The 17930-nt window shown below is 41.4% G+C and overlaps 1 protein-coding gene across 1 annotated transcript in view; it reads left to right on the top strand.

The window, feature by feature from the left end:
- LOC110537130 (ankycorbin) overlaps nucleotides 1-17930 on the top strand; it is a 68789-nt gene that overhangs the window by 29506 nt on the left and 21353 nt on the right. Inside the window, exons 3-7 of the mRNA XM_090191469.1 lie at nucleotides 4876-5006; nucleotides 10955-11043; nucleotides 12737-12801; nucleotides 15332-15389; nucleotides 16359-16429. Coding sequence (XP_090047595.1) covers nucleotides 4876-5006; nucleotides 10955-11043; nucleotides 12737-12801; nucleotides 15332-15389; nucleotides 16359-16429 — 414 coding nt within the window. The remainder of the gene's footprint in view (nucleotides 1-4875; nucleotides 5007-10954; nucleotides 11044-12736; nucleotides 12802-15331; nucleotides 15390-16358; nucleotides 16430-17930) is intronic.

Here is a 17930-nt window from a genome sequence, read left to right as displayed (position 1 = left end):
GTGGCCTGGTTACAATTTTTACTTAAATCTGCTTAAAAATCTGTGGCAAGACTTAAAAATGGTAGTCTAGCAATGATCAACAACCAACTTGACAAAGCTCAAAGAATTTGAATCCAGGTGTGCAAAGCTCTTAGTGTTTTCACTTTATCATTATGAGTTATTGTGTGTAAATGGGTTATTTATATATATATATATATATATATATATATATATATATATATATATATAGTCCATTTTGAATCCAGGCTGTAACACAACAAAATGTGGAATAAGTCAATGGGTTTGAATCCTTCCTGAAGGCACTGTACATGCTAGAAATGTTGTATTGATATTTGATTTAACAATTCACTTTTTATGTTCCTGCAGTGCACAATATGTCATATTGTACATCTATAGGAGCTTTAAAAGGGCCTTTCTCCAGACTATATACATATCAGGTTATCTACAGATCACAGCTTTCAGATGCGTTGACTAGTCTGCTGTTACAGTACTTGAGCTTGATGTTTATAAGAGGATGCATCTCTACATATAACAACAATGTCAGATCATCCTGACAGTATATCTCCTTCACCACTTAACCACTACTAAGAGCAGGAGTTCTACAGGGCAGAAACATGCGTCCACTAATTGTTTCCGCTAGACTTGTCTCACCTAATGCTGTAACAGAGACTGGTCTGAGTTTATCAAAGAAAACCAGTTGTCTAAATCCAGATGCATGTTTGGGAAGTTGGAAACCAGTCAGCTGTAAAGAGGTTTCAGATTTCTTATTGGACTTATTTGTCCACTTAGGTATGTTAGTTTTTAGTCATACCCTGCTGTGTTTACCAGGTCAAATAGTGCCTTTTGCCGGTGTGGAGTTGGGTAAGGTTTGTTATTCCCAGACTGTCTTTGAGTTGTCTTCTGTTACAACATTCCCAAAATTGAATGTTGTAACATCATTTAACATTTTTTATTAGTCGTATGTACAGGATACACACGGGATACACCATCCAATGAAATGCTTACTTTCAGCTTCTTTCTTCGACAATGCAGCAACAAAAAGAAATAATAAAAGATTAGAATACGAATATAAAGTAAATTGCTCAGTGGAATAGGATAGTAATTCTTGCAGAAGTATAATACAGGAAAGCACAATTTATAGTAAAATATTTATACGTATTTTGGGGGTCAAGTGTTTAAATGAAAAAGGGGTGATTGACTTCAAATGGGTGTGAGACCGTGATCATCTTGGAATTTGAGGTTATGTTAATTGGCCAGGCCAATGTACATGGTCACCAACAGTACCATTGGGGGGGATTGGCACATATCAGACTCAAAAGAAACACTTGGTTTTTCTCTGCAACTTCACTATTAACATTACACTTCGTTATTATCAGTATAATTTCATTATTATTATTATTATTCAAGTTACTACCTCTAAATATTAGTCTAGTATACAGATGAAGGAATGTCAGATAGGAGAGGATTTCCGAAAAAATACAGATCCCGATATTGACGCACTAAACCATTCACACCAAGTTCGATGCGTTTTTCCCTCCACTTTTCCGAACAATTTGCACAAGGTCACCAACGTTTCTACGGTTAGCCACTTTGTGGCAATTCGTTGTTCAAAGTGGCTAGAGAGGATGGATGCAGTAATGAGAGAAAAATCATATACTACTGGAAAAATAATATGCTGCTGAGAAGATTAGAATATGGGCTATGCATCCTATAGGATGAATCATGAAAGGAGCTTGGCTACGTTTCAGTCTGTTGCACCCCATTTAATAAGAGAAGAAATTCAAAACTGGCTCCTGTCATCATTCCTAGCACATATGCAGACAAGACACCGCTTTTTTTCTATCAGATTAAAGAGATGAAGTCCACACAGTCTAGGCCTATTTCAGGGATACTTTCTGAATGGATATAGAGAATTAGTGAACTCATACATGCTCACCCACCCACCTAAAAATCCCCATCAATCAAAGCCACCTGCAGCACATTTCACTCAGACACGTAAGCAAATCAAATTTGTCCTTTACGAAAAACGTATTAACTTAGCTTCAAATCCTTTCTGTAGGATAGGAAAAAAATGGTCTACATTATAAGATGATGCTACATCAATGTAGCCTATCATATACACTGCAGAGAAAAGTTAAGGGTGATATTCAACGAGTGTACAAAAGATTAGGAACACCTTCCTAATATTGAGTTGCACCCCATTTTGCCCTCAGACCAGCCTCAATTAGTCAGAGCATGGACTCTACAAGGTGCCGAAAACGTTCGCCAGGGATGCTGGTCCAGGTCGACTCCAATGCTTCCCACAGTTGTGTCAAGTTGGCAGGATGTCCTTAAAGTGGTGGACCATTCTTGACACACCATCCCCCATATAAAGGCACTTCAATATTTTGGCTTGCCCATTGGCTTGCCAATTCAGCCTCTGAATTAGACACAAAATCCACGTCTCATTTGTCTCAGAGTTTAAAAATCCTTCTTTAACCTGTCTCTTCCCCATCATCTACACTGAGTGAAGTGGATTAAACAGTTGACATCAATAAGGGATCATAGCTTAATGATCAACCTGTCAATAGCATAATGATCAGCCTGTCCATAGTCTAATGATCAACCTGTCCATAGCCTAATGATCAACCTGTCCATAGTCTAATGATCAACCTGTCAATAGCCTAATGATCAACCTGTCCATTGATCAACTGGATCAATTTTAGTAAAGCAATGGCTGGTTATGTTGACACTACATTTTGAGTGAGTGCTTTATCTAAATTTGCGCAACCACTTATTGATAAGGTTAAACTCCAGCTGATATTTATTTTCTTGTCTTTTAGAGTTGCCTATAGCACAGGTGGTCTAGGCCTAGATTCACTTTAGTAGGCCTATAATATATAGCCTATTATAAACTGGTTACCAACGTAATTAGAGCAGTAAAAATCAGTTTTTTTCATACCCATAGTATACGTCTGATATACCATTTCTGTCAGCCAATCGGCACTCAGGGCTCGAACGTCCCAGTTTATAACAGACTGTATACCAGACCGTATACTAATGGGTTAGCTGCTGGTGCATCAAACAAATGTTGGAAAGAGGAGGAGATGTAGACAGATTAAGTTAGCAAATAAATTGCTTATAATCATTAGTAAACACTCCCGCTATTAGGTAAAGTTTATCTACATGTTAATACATTTTCTTTTTTATGTAGGCCTATTTAAACAGTTGACTTATTTTATTTCCATGGCGGTCTTTATCCGTAACCGTCAGTTACACAGTTATTCAATACCCATCACAGCCCTACCCCTCTGCTCTTTCTGCAGCTCATCTATGCATACCTGAGTTTACAGGCCCCTTCCTCATGTGGCAGTGTAGAGATGGTAGAACCCATAAGAACTAACAACATAGCTTAACTTTGAAATAGAGTAGGAAAGGACACCATGGAATAGCATCTCCTACCATTCATATACTTTAAAACCTCTTGGCCTTGTGAAATGTCTGTCTCATAGAAATCTTGACTTATGATGACACTTCTATTGAAGGATCATGGCCCTAAAAAAAAAAACTGAATTGATGCGAGCTACCAGACCAGACAGTTTATTTCAAAGCAGCACATACAGGTGCACCATCCTGATTTGACCCTGCTTCTCACAGCAGGAAAATAATCTTGCAGCAACAGGAAACGTAAATTATTATGTGGATTATTACATTTTTGTAGGGGTTGGGGCAAATCAAGTCATTAGGGCAAATTTTTAAGTGGAAATGACAAACTTTAGATTTTGCATTTCCTACTGTGCAGGATGTTCTATGTGACAAAAGAGTGATCAAATAAAGATGTCAGATCTGTAAAGCTCAGTACATGCGTCATGCACCTTACTTTCCCTCCTCCTGTGTGTGTGTGTGTGTGTGTGTGTGTGTGATAGATACTCTTTCCCCCCGGTTCATAACTCTTCTCTTTCAGACTGAGCCTCCCATCATCCTAACAGTTAAGCCAGTGCCTTAACCCTACGAATAGATGGAAGTGAATGGGTGCATGGCTGCTATAATCAAGCCTGTGTGTATGAGCATGCCAGACAGGGTAGGACAGAGTCAGTGAGGCCAGCCAGTCACCTCAAGAAGGAACACACAGCCCCCACTATGAGGTCAGGCTGGAGCCCTGTATGTCTTGACAGTCAAGCAGGGTTTCAAATGTGGGAAATTCGTTGTGAAAATGGACTGCAACTGAGTTTAGGACATTAGTCATTTTCGGTGCATTTCAACCGTTCATGGGCTCTGGTGAAATTCATGCCTATATAAATCTCTGCAGAGAAGCTTTCATTTGAGGCATTGATTTCATGGTTTAGGTGCAGGGGGATGCTGGCTTCCTTAGGCATTGTGTTATCACAGAAATACGATCCAATGGTTTCAGGTGAGAAAGCAAAGTATAGGCTAAGCGTTTCGAACTGAATGACTGTCGTGTCATGACTGGCCACGGTCTTCAAGGTTGAAAATATGTTGAAAGTGAAACAATCTTCTGTTGATGGTGTTGAAACAGAGCTCTGGTTCAGCATGCCTAATGCCTATATGCCATAATGAAACGTGTTTTCCTCAGGTTATGTAAGGGGAAGCTCCCTACTTAAGGATTAAGCATAAATGGGATAATCACCCTCTAGACTAGAGGTTACCAGAGAGACATGGCTGGCCGCATTCACAGGCTGAATTGTGTTAGGTTCACGGTGGAGTAAAACCAACAAACAGCTATGACGTCTTTCATCTTTTATGCTAATTGTCTACAACGGGTAAGGGGCTGTGGTTTTCGCCACACCAGGTTTGAACAGTAATGATTCAGTAATAGATATATTCAACTGTGAATGAGAAGCATTAACCTCTGATGTTTTATCTCTCTCTCCTCAGGCCCATGAATGGAGCAAAAATGATGAGCGCCTCATGGTAGCTGTGGAACATGGGGAGGTAGAGAAGGTGGCCTCCCTCCTCACCAAGAAAGGAGCCAGCGCGTTCAAACTGGACAGTGAGGGCAAGTCAGCGTGAGTATCAAGGGTTGAGGGACAGGGTTTGGTCAGACACAGATTAGAAACAGGGAATTGGGACCGCTTAGGATGTGTGTTGTGCAAACTGAATTAAGGGACAATGTGGAATATCAGTATAGTAATGTTTATTGTTAAAATCAATCACATTTCTGCTCATCTTCCCTGAAACATCTAACATTTCAATATTGATACCTTTTCAGTGCAGCAATGAAGTTACAGTACTTAGATATTCCCTCAAAGTTCTATAATGACACATCTACAATAGTTGATAGTGATAGAATTGCCCCCAGGCAAATGTTCAGATCGATAAGCCATAGTCCCTGTCACTATTGGAGATGCTACTGTACTGAACAGAACTGCCCTAGATACAGTATCTTGAGACGACTTCTGTTGAAAGAGGACTCAGTCATGTGGAGTTAGATTAGTTTGAGATTTTATCATGGTTAGAGACCTGTGATGGTCAATGGCCTTTCATTGATAGCCTATAAAACAAATATACAATTCCCATAATGTACAGTCGGCATGGTCTCCTTTGTGTGTTTAACAAGCTTCCAATTATCACGCAGCGTGATTGTGTCCTGATATTTTCCTGATTTCTATAAGCTCTGAATGGATGTGACCGCCATTTTAATTTTATTTATTTTAATTTTATTTATTATGCTTCCTAACTGGACCTGATAATGTTCATGTTTGACCATTAGGAAAATGTGCCTAATTGCATGATGTGTTATTGCAAGAACAAAGACATCGTCATTAATTAATACTGATTTATTGTCTTCTAGGAGTTAAATTGTCCACTAGTGCTTGTTATTAAAAATTAATCATATCAAATTGTATTAGTCACATGCACCGAATACAACAGGTGTAGTAGACCTTACAGTTAAATGCTTACTTTACAAGCCCTTAACCAACAATGTGGTTTAAAAAAGACGAATAAGAATAAGAAAGAGGCTATATACAAGGCGTACCGGTACAGAGTCAATGAGCGCGGGCACCGGTTAGTTGAGGTAATTAAGGTAATATGTACATGTATGTAGAGTTATTAAAGTGACTATGCATAGATAATAACAGAGAGTAGCAGCGGCGTAAAAGACAGAGGGGCAATGCAAATAGTCTGTGTAGTCATTTGATTAGATATTCAGGAGTCTTATGGCTTGTGGGTAGAAGCAAATAAGGAGTTGGACCTAGACTTGGCGCTCCGGTACTGCTTGCCATGCGGTAGCAGAGAGAACAGTCTATGACTAGGGTGGCTGGGGTCTTTGACAATTTTTAGGGTCTTCCTCTGACACCACCTGCTATAGAGGTCCTGGATGGCAGGAAGCTTGGCCCCAGTGATGTACTGGGCTGTACGCACTACCCTCTATAGTGCCTTGCGGTCGGAGGCCGAGCAGTTGCCATTCCAGGCAGTGATGCAACTGATCAGGATGCTCTCGATGGTGCAGCTATAGAACCTTTTGAGGATCTAAGGACCCATGCCAAATCTTTTCAGTCTCCTGAGGGGGAATAGGTTTTGTCGTGCCCTCTTCACGACTGTCTTGGTGTGCTTGGACCATGTTAGTTTGTTGGTGATGTGTACACCAATGAACTTGAAGCTCTCAACCTACTCCACTGCAGCGCCGTCAATGAGAATGGGGGTGTGCTCGGTCCTCCTTTTCCTGTAGTCCACAATCATCTCCTTACAAAGCATGTAGAGGTCTGTAATTTTTATCATAGGTACACTTCAACTGTGAGAGACGGAATCTAAAACAAAAATCCAGAAAATCACATTGTATGATTTTTAAGTAATTAATTTGCATTTTATTGCATGACATAAGTATTTGATACATCAGAAAAGCAGAACTTAATATTTGGTACAGAGACCTTTGTTTGCAATTACAGAGATCATACGTTTCCTATAGTTCTTGACCAGATTGGCACACACTGCAGCAGGGATTTTAGCCCACTCCTCCATACAGACCTTCTCCAGATCCTTCAGGCTTCGGGGCTGTCGCTGGGGAATACGGACTTTCAGCTCCCTCCTAAGATTTTCTATTGGGTTCAGGTCTGGAGACTGGCTAGGCCACTTCAGGACCTTGAGATGCTTCTTACGGAGCCACTCCTTAGTTGCCCTGGCTGTGTGTTTCGGGTCGTTGTCATGCTGGAAGACCCAGCCACGACCCATCTTCAATGCTCTTACTGAGGGAAGGAGGTTGTTGGCCAAGATCTCGCGATACATGGCACCATCCATCCCCCCCCTCAATACGGTGCAGTCGTCCTGTCCCCTTTGCAGAAAAGCATCCCAAAAGAATGATGTGACCACCTCCATGCTTCACGGTTGGGATGGTGTTCTTGGGGTTGTACACATCCTTCTTCTTCCTCCAAACACGGCGAGTGGAGTTTAGACCAAAAAGCTCTATTTTTTGTCTCATCAGACCACATGACCTTCTCCCATTCCTCCTCTGGATCATCCAGATGGTCATTGGCAAACTTCAGACGGGCCTGGACATGCGCTGGCTTGAGCAGGGGGATCTTGCGTGTGCTGCAGGATTTTAATCCATTACGGCGTAGTGTGTTACTAATGGTTTTCTTTGAGACTGTGGTCCCAGCTCTCTTCAGGTCATTGACCAGGTCCTGCCGTGTAGTTCTGGGCTGATCCCTCACCTTCCTCATGATCATTGATGCCCCACGAGGTGAGATCTTGCATGGAGCCCCAGACCGAGGTTGATTGACAGTCATCTTGAACTTCTTCCATTTTCTAATAATTGAGCCAACAGTTGTTGCCTTCTCACCAAGCTGCTTGCCTATTGTCCTGTAGCCCATCCCAGCCTTGTGCATGTCTCCAATTGTTGCCTGATGACCAGCTCTCTGGTCTTGGCCATTGTGGAGAGGTTGGAGTCTGTTTGATTGAGTGTGTGGACAGGTGTCTTTTATACAGGTAACGAGTTCAAACAGGTGCAGTTAATACAGGTAAAGAGTGGAGAACAGGTGGGCTTCTTAAAGAAAAACTAACAGGTCTGTGAGAGCCGGAATTCTTACTGGTTGGTAGGTGATCAAATACTTATGTCATGCAATAAAATGAAAATTAATTACTTAAAAGTCATACAATGTGATTTTCTGGATTTTTGTTTTAGATTCCGCCTCACAGTTGAAGTGTACCTATGATAAAAAATTATAGACCTCTACAACCTTTGTAAGTAGGAAAACCTGCAAAATCGGCAGTGTATCAAATACTTGTTCTCCCCACTGTAGTTGTGCATGCTCGCAGTACACGTTCTGGTAATCAGTCTTGTGAATGTTGACCTGTTTAAAGGTCTTACTCACATCGGCTGTGGGGTGTGTGATCACACAATCGTCCAGAATAGCTGGTGCTCTCATGCAAGTTTCAGTGTTATTTCCCTCGAAGCAAGCATAGAAGTAGTTTTGCTCGTCTGGTAGACTCGTGTCACTGGGCATCTCTCGGGTGTGCTTCCCTTGGTAGTCTGTAATTGTTTGCAAGCCCTGCCACATCCGACGAGCTTCGGAGCCGGTGTAGTACGATTCGATCTTAGTCCTGTATTAACACTTTGCCTGTTTGATGGTTCGTCAGAGGGCATTGCAGGATTTCTTATAAGGTTCCAGGTTAAAGTCCAGCTCCTTGAAAGTGTCAGCTAGCCTTTAGCTCAGTGCGGATGTTGCCTGTAATACATTGCTTCTGGTTGGAGTATATACGTACGGTCACTGTGGGGACGACGTCATCGATGCACTTATTGATGAAGCCAATGACTGATGTGGTGTGCTCCTCAATGCCATCGGAAGAATCCCGGAACATATTCCAGTCTGTGCTAGCAAAACAGTCCTGTAGCTTAGTATCTGCTTCGTCTGACCACTTTTTTATTGACCGAGTCACTGGTGCTTCCTACTATAATTTTTGCTTGGAAGCAGGAATCAGGAGGATATAATTATGGTCAGATTTGTCAAAATGGGGAGTGGTGGAGAGCTTTGTACGTGTCTCTGTGTGTGGAGTACAGGTGGTCTAGAGTTTTTTTCCCCTCTGGTTGCACATTTAACCTCTCTGGGATATGTGGGATGGTAGCGTCCCACTTGGCCAAAATCCAGAGAAAATGCAGAGCGCCAAATTCAAATAAATTGCCATAAAAATCAAACTTTCATGAAATCACACATGTAAGATACCAAATTAAAGCTACACGTGTTGTGAATCCAGCCAACATATCAGATTTCAAAAAGGCTTTTCGGTGAAAGCAAACAATGCCATTATCTGAGCATAGCACCATAGTAAACGAAAGAGAGAACATTTCAACCCTGCAGGCGTGACACAAAACGCAGAAATAAAAATATAAATCATGCCTTACCTTTAACGAGCTTCTTCTGTTGGCACTCCAATATGTCCCATAAACATTACAAATGGTCCTTTTGTTCAATTAATTCCATCCATATATCCAAAATGTTCATTTATTTGGCGCGTTTGATCCAGAAAAACACCGGTTCCAACTTGCGCAACGTGATGACAAAATATCTCAAAAGTTACCTGTAAACTTTGCCAAAACATTTCAAACTACTTTTGTAATACAAATGTAGGTATTTTTTAAAAGTAAATAATCAATAAAATTGAAGACGGGATGATCTGTGTTCAATACAGGAAGAATACAAACTCAAGCATGCTTTCTGATCTTGTGCCTCTATCAAACAGTCAAGTTCAAGATGGCCGTACTTCTTCATTACACAAAGGAATAACCTCAACCAATTTCTAAAGACTGGTGACATCCAGTGGAAGCGGTAGGAACTGCAAGCAAGTCCCTTAGAAATCTGGATTCCCAATGAAACCTCATTGAAAACAGGGTGACCTAAAAAATAAAAAAATCTGAATGGTTTGTCCTCGGGGTTTCGCCTGCTACATAGTTCTGATATACTCACAGACATGATTCATACAGGTTTAGAAACTTCAGAGGGTTTTCCATCCAAATCTACTAATGATATGCATATCTTATCTTCTGGGGATGAGTAGCCGGCAGTTGAAATTGGGCATGCTTTTCATCCAAAATTCCAAATGCTGCCCCCTATCCTAGAGAAGTTAACATGCTGATAGAAATGAGGTAAAGCAGATTACAATTTCCCTGCATGGACCTTGCAATTTATGTACTTGAGGAAGTGTAATTGGTGTTGAAATGTGGGCTATCTGAGGAAGCTGTTGTAGAAAACAGAATTACCCCTGAAATTTATCGGTCTGTGCCAGGCATATCAAACATGTTCGTCAGGCAAGTGTGTTTTAAATTGCTCTCCATTCTGAGGGGAATACATTTCACGAGAAAGGTCAATGAAATAGTCTAAACACTTGCTTATCTCAGTATTCCTGTATTAGATCATCTCTGTTCATTAAATAAGTGACAACAACTATTTGGAAGAAATGGTTTTGCTTTCTCTTCCAAATCTGTTATGCTGTTTCCTGTTTCAATGTAGTGAAGACATCCTCTATAGCAGTGGTAATTGCTCTGTCTTCGTGTTCTTCAGTGGAGGGGTCCTATGGGTAACCCAGCTGCCTGTGTTAGCTCTGTGTGTGTGTGTTAGCTCTGTGAGTCTGCGTGATGGCCTAGAGAGCAATGCTCATTGATCCACAACAGTGCACTAACCCTGTTCTAACAACACATGCGAAAGGCAAAGCTCAGAACATAATCAGTACTTTGGCGCATGCTGAATAAACTCATTCTCTAGCACAGAATTCAATAGTCCCCACACTACTTAAAATTTTCTTGATGTTTCCACCTTAATTAAAGAAGCAGATCTAGCCAGTGAAAATTATATTGACCGATGTCAATTACCTTCATTTTCATTTTATAGAAGGAATTGGAGGGATTTCTTTTTTCAGATTTGATTGCTGTACTTTCTGTTTATTCATCCAATGACCTGTTTAATCTCCCTTGTATTAGACTGATCATGTTGTTGCTCTGTGCTGTCTCTCTCTTCCCATACAGTCTCCATGTGGCTGCCACCCGTGGTCAAACTGAATGTCTGGCAGTCATGCTGGCCCATGGAGCAGACACATCTGTCATAGACGCCTCAGGTTAGTGGACTACAAACCTGGTACCGTGCCTGCCCAACAATGAATCAAAAGGCCACCCAGACTATTTGCATTGACACCCCCCCTCCCCCCACCCCCTATTTATTTTTAAACTGCTGCTACTCGCTGTTTATCATCTATGCATAGTCACTTTACCCCTACCTGCATGTACAAATGACTTCGACTAACCTGTACCCCCACACATTTACTTTGTACCGGTAGCCCCTGTATATAGCCTCGCTATTGTTATTTTATTGTGTTACTTTCTATAATTTTTTACTTTAGTTTATTTTGTAAATATTTAGCTGCATTTCTTGAACTGCATTGTTGGTTAAGGGCTTTTGAGTAAGCATTTCACTAAGGTCGACACCTGTTTTATTCGGCACATGTATTTGATTTGAGATCCAGATGAATATTTGAAGGCAGAGCTACTTACATAACGTGAGTCTATCCTGAGCATACTGTAGGTGAACATTCCCTGTAGAACTAATCTGCCCAAAAACTTTTCTCAAGTATGATTTTACTAATAGTTGTTACATATATTACTGCTAGTGGTTACAGATATGACTGCTAGTGGTTACAGATATGACTGCTAGTGGTTACAGATATGACTGCGAGTGGTTACAGATATGACTGCGAGTGGTTACAGATATGACTGCTAGTGGTTACAGATATGACTGCTAGTGGTTACAGATATGACTGCTGGTGGTTACATATTTAACTGCTGGTGGTTACATATTTAACTGCTATTGGTTACAGATATGACTGCTAGTGGTTACAGATATGACTGCTAGTGGTTACAGATATGACTGCTAGTGGTTACAGATATGACTGCTAGTGGTTACAGATATGACTGCTAGTGGTTAGAGGCTAGTGGTTATAGATATGACTGCTGGTGGTTACATATTTAACTGCTATTGGTTACAGATATGACTGCGAGTGGTTACAGATCTGACTGCTAGTGGTTACAGATGACTGCTAGTGGTTACACATATGACTGCTAGTGGTTACACATATGACTGCTAGTGGTTACACATATGACTGCTAGTGGTTACATATATGACTGCTAGTGGTTACAGATATGAATGCTAGTGGTTGCAGACATGACTGCTAGTGGTTGCAGAATGACTGCTAGTGGTTATAGACATGACTGCTAGTGGTTATAGACATGACTGCTAGTGGCTAGAGGCTAGTGGTTATAGATATGACTGCTAGTGGTTACAGATATGGTTACATATTTAACTGCTAGTGGTTACAGACATGACATGACTGATAGTGGTTGACTGCTGGTTGAAAAATTCATAAAAATCGGCACTGGACAATTTACCCCCCCCCCCCCCCCCCCCATCTTGTACACTTCTGCTACTCACTGTTTGTTTGTTACCTATGCATGGGCACTTCGCCCCTACCTACATGTACAGATTACCTCAACTAGCCTGTACCCTCGCACACTGACTCGGTACCGGTGCCTCATTATTGTTATTCTTTTGTGTTGCTTTTTATTTTAGCCTACTTGGTATATTTTTTCTTCTTCTTGAACTGCACTGTTGGTTTAAGGGCTTGTAAGTGAGCATTTCATGTTAAAGTCTACACTTGTTGTATTCGGCGCATGTGGCAAATAAAGTTTGATTTGATTTGTACTTGGGAGTTGAATGCAACGAAAATATGTCTTACCTGGATGTCTTTTTCTCCTCAGGTTTTAGTGCTTTACACCTCGCTGCCAAAAACAACCATCAGGAGTGTGCCAAAAAGCTTATACAGGTAAGATGGAGCTACTGAATGAATGAAACTGCAAACATAAATGGTGACCGATAACTCACTCACTGACTGTATCGGATGAAGCCATTGATTTGTTCTTGGGTAGTTCATTATCACCCTTATTGATGGGTGATTTCTATGCCGGAGAGCTAAAACAGTTGTGCTTGTTGTTGAATCACAATTTAAAAATGCACTCTGACCAATGTGAAGATGAGTTCACTGACTGACTGTAACACAACTTGTGATGGGAGACATGTGATATCTGTCTGTGTTCTGCCTGGTGATCCTCCGGTCTGTCCTAATGTATCTGCTGATCTAACACGTGAACCCCTCTCTATCTTCCACACAACCCTGATATAACCTCAGTTTAGCCATACATAAAATAACGCTATAAAAGGCTTCTGCAGGAGCAATATTTATAGCTTGTGGAAAACAGTACAGTACAGTGGACAGCTGGTTCAAGTCCTATTGTAGTTCAGGTATTTTTGTGTAGTTCAGATATTAAGAACACATTATCTGTGCATGAACTGTTGTTAGTTAGTATTATTCAGCATGTCATAACTGTGGTACAGTGAGGGTAAAAAGTATTTAATCCCCTGCTGATTTTGTACGTTTACCCACTGACAAAGAAATGATCTGTCTATAATTTTAATGGTAGGTTTATTTGAACAGTGACAGACAGAATAACAACAAAAAAATCCAGAAAAATGCATGTCAAAAATGTTATTAATTGATTTGCATTTTAATGAAAGAAATAAGTATTTGACCCCTCTGCAAAACATGACTTAGTACTTGGTGGCAAACCCCTTGTTGGCAATCAGAGGTCAGATGTTTCTTGTAGTTGGCCACCAGCTTTGCACACATCTCAGGAGGGATTTTGTCCCACTCCTCTTTGCAGATCTTCTCCAAGTCATTAAGGTTTCGAGGCTGACGTTTGGCAACTCAAACCTTCAGCTCCCTCCACAGATTATCTATGGGATTAAGGTCTGGAGACTGGCTAGGCCACTCCAGGACCATAATGTGCTTCTTCTTGAGCCACTCCTTTGTTACCTTGGCTGTGTGTTTTGGGTCATTGTCATGCTGGAATACCCATCCACGACCCATTTTCAATGCCCTGGCTGAGGGAAGGAGGTTCTCACCCAAGATTTGACGGTACATGGCCCCGTCCATCGTCCCTTTGATGCGGTGAAGTTGTCCTGTCCCCTTAGCAGAAAAACACCCCCAAAGCATGTTTCCACCTCCATGTTTGACGGTGGGGATGGTGTTCTTGGGGTCATAGGTAGCATTCCTCCTCCTCCAAACACAGCGAGTTGAGTTGATGCCAAAGAGCTCCATTTTGGTCTCATCTGACCACAACACTTTCACCCAGTTGTCCTCTGAATCATTCAGATGTTCATTGGCAAACTTCAGACGGGCATGTATATGTACTTTCTTGAGCAGGGGGACCTTGCGGACGCTGCAGGATTTCAGTCCTTCACGGCGTAGTGTGTTACCAATTGTTTTCTTGGTGACTATGGTCCCAGCTGCCTTGAGATCATTGACAAGATCCTCCCGTGTAGTTCTGGGCTGATTTCTCACTGTTCTCATGATCATTGCAACTCCACAAGGTGAGATCTTGCATGGAGCCCCAGGCCGAGGGAGATTGACAGTTATTTTGTGTTTCTTCCATTTGCGAATAATTGCATCAACTGTTGTCACCTTCTCACCAAGCTGCTTGGTGATGGTCTTGTAGCCCATTCCAGCCTTGTGTAGGTCTACAATCTTGTCCCTGACATCCTTGGAGAGCTCTTTGGTCTTGGCCATGGTGGAGAGTTTGGAATCTGATTGATTGATTGATTGCTTCTGTGGACAGGTGTCTTTTATACAGGTAACAAACTGAGATTAGGAGCACTCCCTTTAAGAGTGTGCTCCTAATCTCAGCTCGTTACCTGTATAAAAGACACCTGGGAGCCAGAAATATTTCTGATTGAGTCAAATACTTATTTCCCTCATTAAAATGCAAATCAATTTATAATATTTTTGACATGCGTTTTTCTGGATTTTTTGTTGTTGTTATTCTGTCTCTCACTGTTCAAATAAACCTACCATTAAAATTATAGACTGATAATTTCTTTGTCAGTGGGCAAACGTACAAAATCAGCAGGGGATCAAATACTTTTTTCCCTCACTGTACATGAAATTCAAAGCTTTGGTGTAGCAATTATGTACTAAAGCTATTTTTGTGATTTGATATTGATTGATCAGTTGGGAAGCTGAAGTCAGATGTAATACATATCCTTCCCTCTCTGGTCATACCTGTCAAATGAATGGCCAGCTAAGCCATTGCCCATACAGATCGACTTGACACACTGTCGGAAATCTGATGCAAGGGCACTATCATTAACTCCAATTAAAATGCATCTCAAAAACATCTGACATACTCTTAGCAAACAGTTCATTAAGGCTCAGTCACATTTTTCAGATCAACCATCACAGTGATAAAGAAATAATATGGTCATATAGATGTCGACCTAAACCTGTGTTTTCCCACCAGAGTAAATGTGTGTTGGATACTCTGGACTGCTCAGGGAAGACAGCCCTTCACCACGCAGGTAAGACTTGGTTAGAGATAACTTAATGAGTGTTATACCTATGATTAAGGGCTCTATAATGCCTACATAAAGGTATGAAAAGTTATGGCTGGGAAATTGTAATTTAGCCATTAATTAACGATTCAACCTGAAATTAGATGAATTTGTATTTCTTAAATTGACATCCATCAAACTAGGAGGATAATACGTCTCAATGATTCTTCTTCTTTGGCGCAAAGCAGCAGATAGCGTATCTACTAAGCACCTGATCCCCATTCCCCTCTTTCTGTCGTGGTCCTCCAGCTGCAACTATGACAGTACCAATCTATCTCACCATCCACCCATTGCACCCTGCTGTACCTCAGCTAAAAGGCCTGCTGATGATTACCGAAGATTAGCTGCAGCTCTAACACCAGACTACCCATTATGTGTACAGTAGATGACAGGAATGTTTCTAAGCCTGGAGTGAACCATACATGTACTGTACTCTTGAATGGCTCAGAGAAGAACATCTTTCGCTGTACACTCACTGTGACACTAGTCAGTGAATAGGCCACTTAGTTAGACAGATATTAGATACAGGAGTGCTGTTCCAGTTGTTAGTGTTTGTGAAATTGGAGGCATACTGGAGAGTTTCCTACCATTTTAGAGAGCTTTCAGCTGGCAGGGGATGCTTTTATCTTTGGATGAAAGACCTGGATCAAAGAGAACTGTATAAAGGACCATATCAATTACACAGAAGACTCTCTATTGCCAGGTTCTGCCTAATTATCTCCAGGGTCCCAACTTCCAGCTATGAACAACTGTAGGATAATTCCACCATGTTGGACACAGTGGAGTTCTATTCAGGCAATGAACGGCTAGATAAGTAGTCATGCCTGGCTCCTGTGGGAGATCAAAAACATGTTGTTTTGTATTAGTGCCATATATAACTCCATGGTAGACAAGGCATTTTAGGTGTTCAAATTATTATTTTATTTTCTCCCTCAGCTGCCAGTGGAAACATTGTGATTGTCCAAACCTTATGTGAGCGCAAGTGTCCAGTGAACGTCAGAGACATGGTATGTATGCCATTCAATCAGATACAGTCCAGTTCCCTCATTCAGTTCAAGTTATTGTTTGTATAGGGCTTCTTTGAATGTCTTCAACTCAAACTAAAGAAATAGGGAAAATACTTCCACATAAATGCAGCATGCAGTAGTCCTATTGTTCTGGTTCTGCTGTGCCTTAAACATGACAAACAAACTAACATCCTCTGACTGACTGACTGTGTGGGGGTGTGCATGTGAGTGTGTTTCTTTGGTTGATGTCATGTTATTGTGGTGTTAACTGTGTGTGATGTGGGTTTGCTGTGTGTGAGAGGCATGCATTGCGTATTTGTGTTGTGGTAGCTGGGCTGCGTCCCCGAATAAAACAAATCGTGGTTGACCGAGAGTCATCCTGTCTCTCGACCAATCGATTGGTTGAAATGTTTAAACTTATGTGTCCATTTATAGACACACACCCTATGTGTTTGAATAAAATTGCCTACATATGCTTGTATGATGCTTTAAGCACACTGTTTGATTAAATAATTAAGACACACAAATGACTCAAGAAAGAGCCCAATGGTCACACTGTTTAAAAAAATTACAGTGAATTACTGTGTGACTGGCGCATATTGTCTCGCTCTCCTCCCTACTGCAGCGAAAAGGCACCACAGCACAGCAAGTGTATTGCGCTGTCCATGCTAAAGCTGCAACATAATTTCAGCCATTTAGTTTCTTATTTGTTTCTGACTGAAAAGTTCTGTTTCCGAAATCCCAATTTTTTTTAGGAAAAACATTCCCTATTCCCTCAACCCTTGCTCTCTTTACGTGAAACATGTTAACCATCGCATGCATGTGACCAATAGGGCCTGACATCAGTAAATGGATTATTACAAACTCTCAAAAACAGTAACTCCTGACAGCAAAATGGATGCGGAGCATGTGAAACAGACACTTGAAATTGGCAAATGTTTACTGGTTGCTCAGGAGGGAAAGTGGAAGTCAGATCTGTGGAAGACTTAGACTTTGACTTAGTTGTGGAAACTACTGGAAATCAAGAAAAGGGGAGGGTATAGGAGCAAGCCTAGCATGAGTATTATGAGTATTATATTAAACTCTGTTGGAGAGCCTTTTGCATGTACTTTGTGCATTGGTGCGGTGATGATGAGGAAGGGAAGGCTCTCCTGGTGCATGGATCCCATGGTGAAGGTGAGTGGTGCTGTGATGTGGGTGATGATGCCAGATCCCACTGGTTGATTATCCAGAGCAAGGACCGGAAGAGGAGAGGAGAGTGGGTACGAGGAGAGTTTCATGAAGGAGACGTGGGCCTGGTCGATGAAGTTCCCTGCTGCACCGGAATCCACTAGAGCGGTAGACACAACACATGTGGGACACCCAACCAGTGAAATGGGAACCAGTGAAATGGGAACCAGGAGCGGTCTTTCGGAAAATGATGATCGCGGAGTACTTATGCCTTTCCTGGGAGTCTGATGATCAGATAACCGCCTCTCTGCTCTTATGGATCCCGGGCTGG

This window comes from Oncorhynchus mykiss, chromosome 12 (assembly GCF_057628025.1).
Source record: "Oncorhynchus mykiss isolate SJ-2025 chromosome 12, ASM5762802v1, whole genome shotgun sequence".
Lineage (NCBI taxonomy): Eukaryota > Metazoa > Chordata > Actinopteri > Salmoniformes > Salmonidae > Oncorhynchus > Oncorhynchus mykiss.
This window is presented reverse-complemented; position numbering and strand designations above follow the sequence as displayed.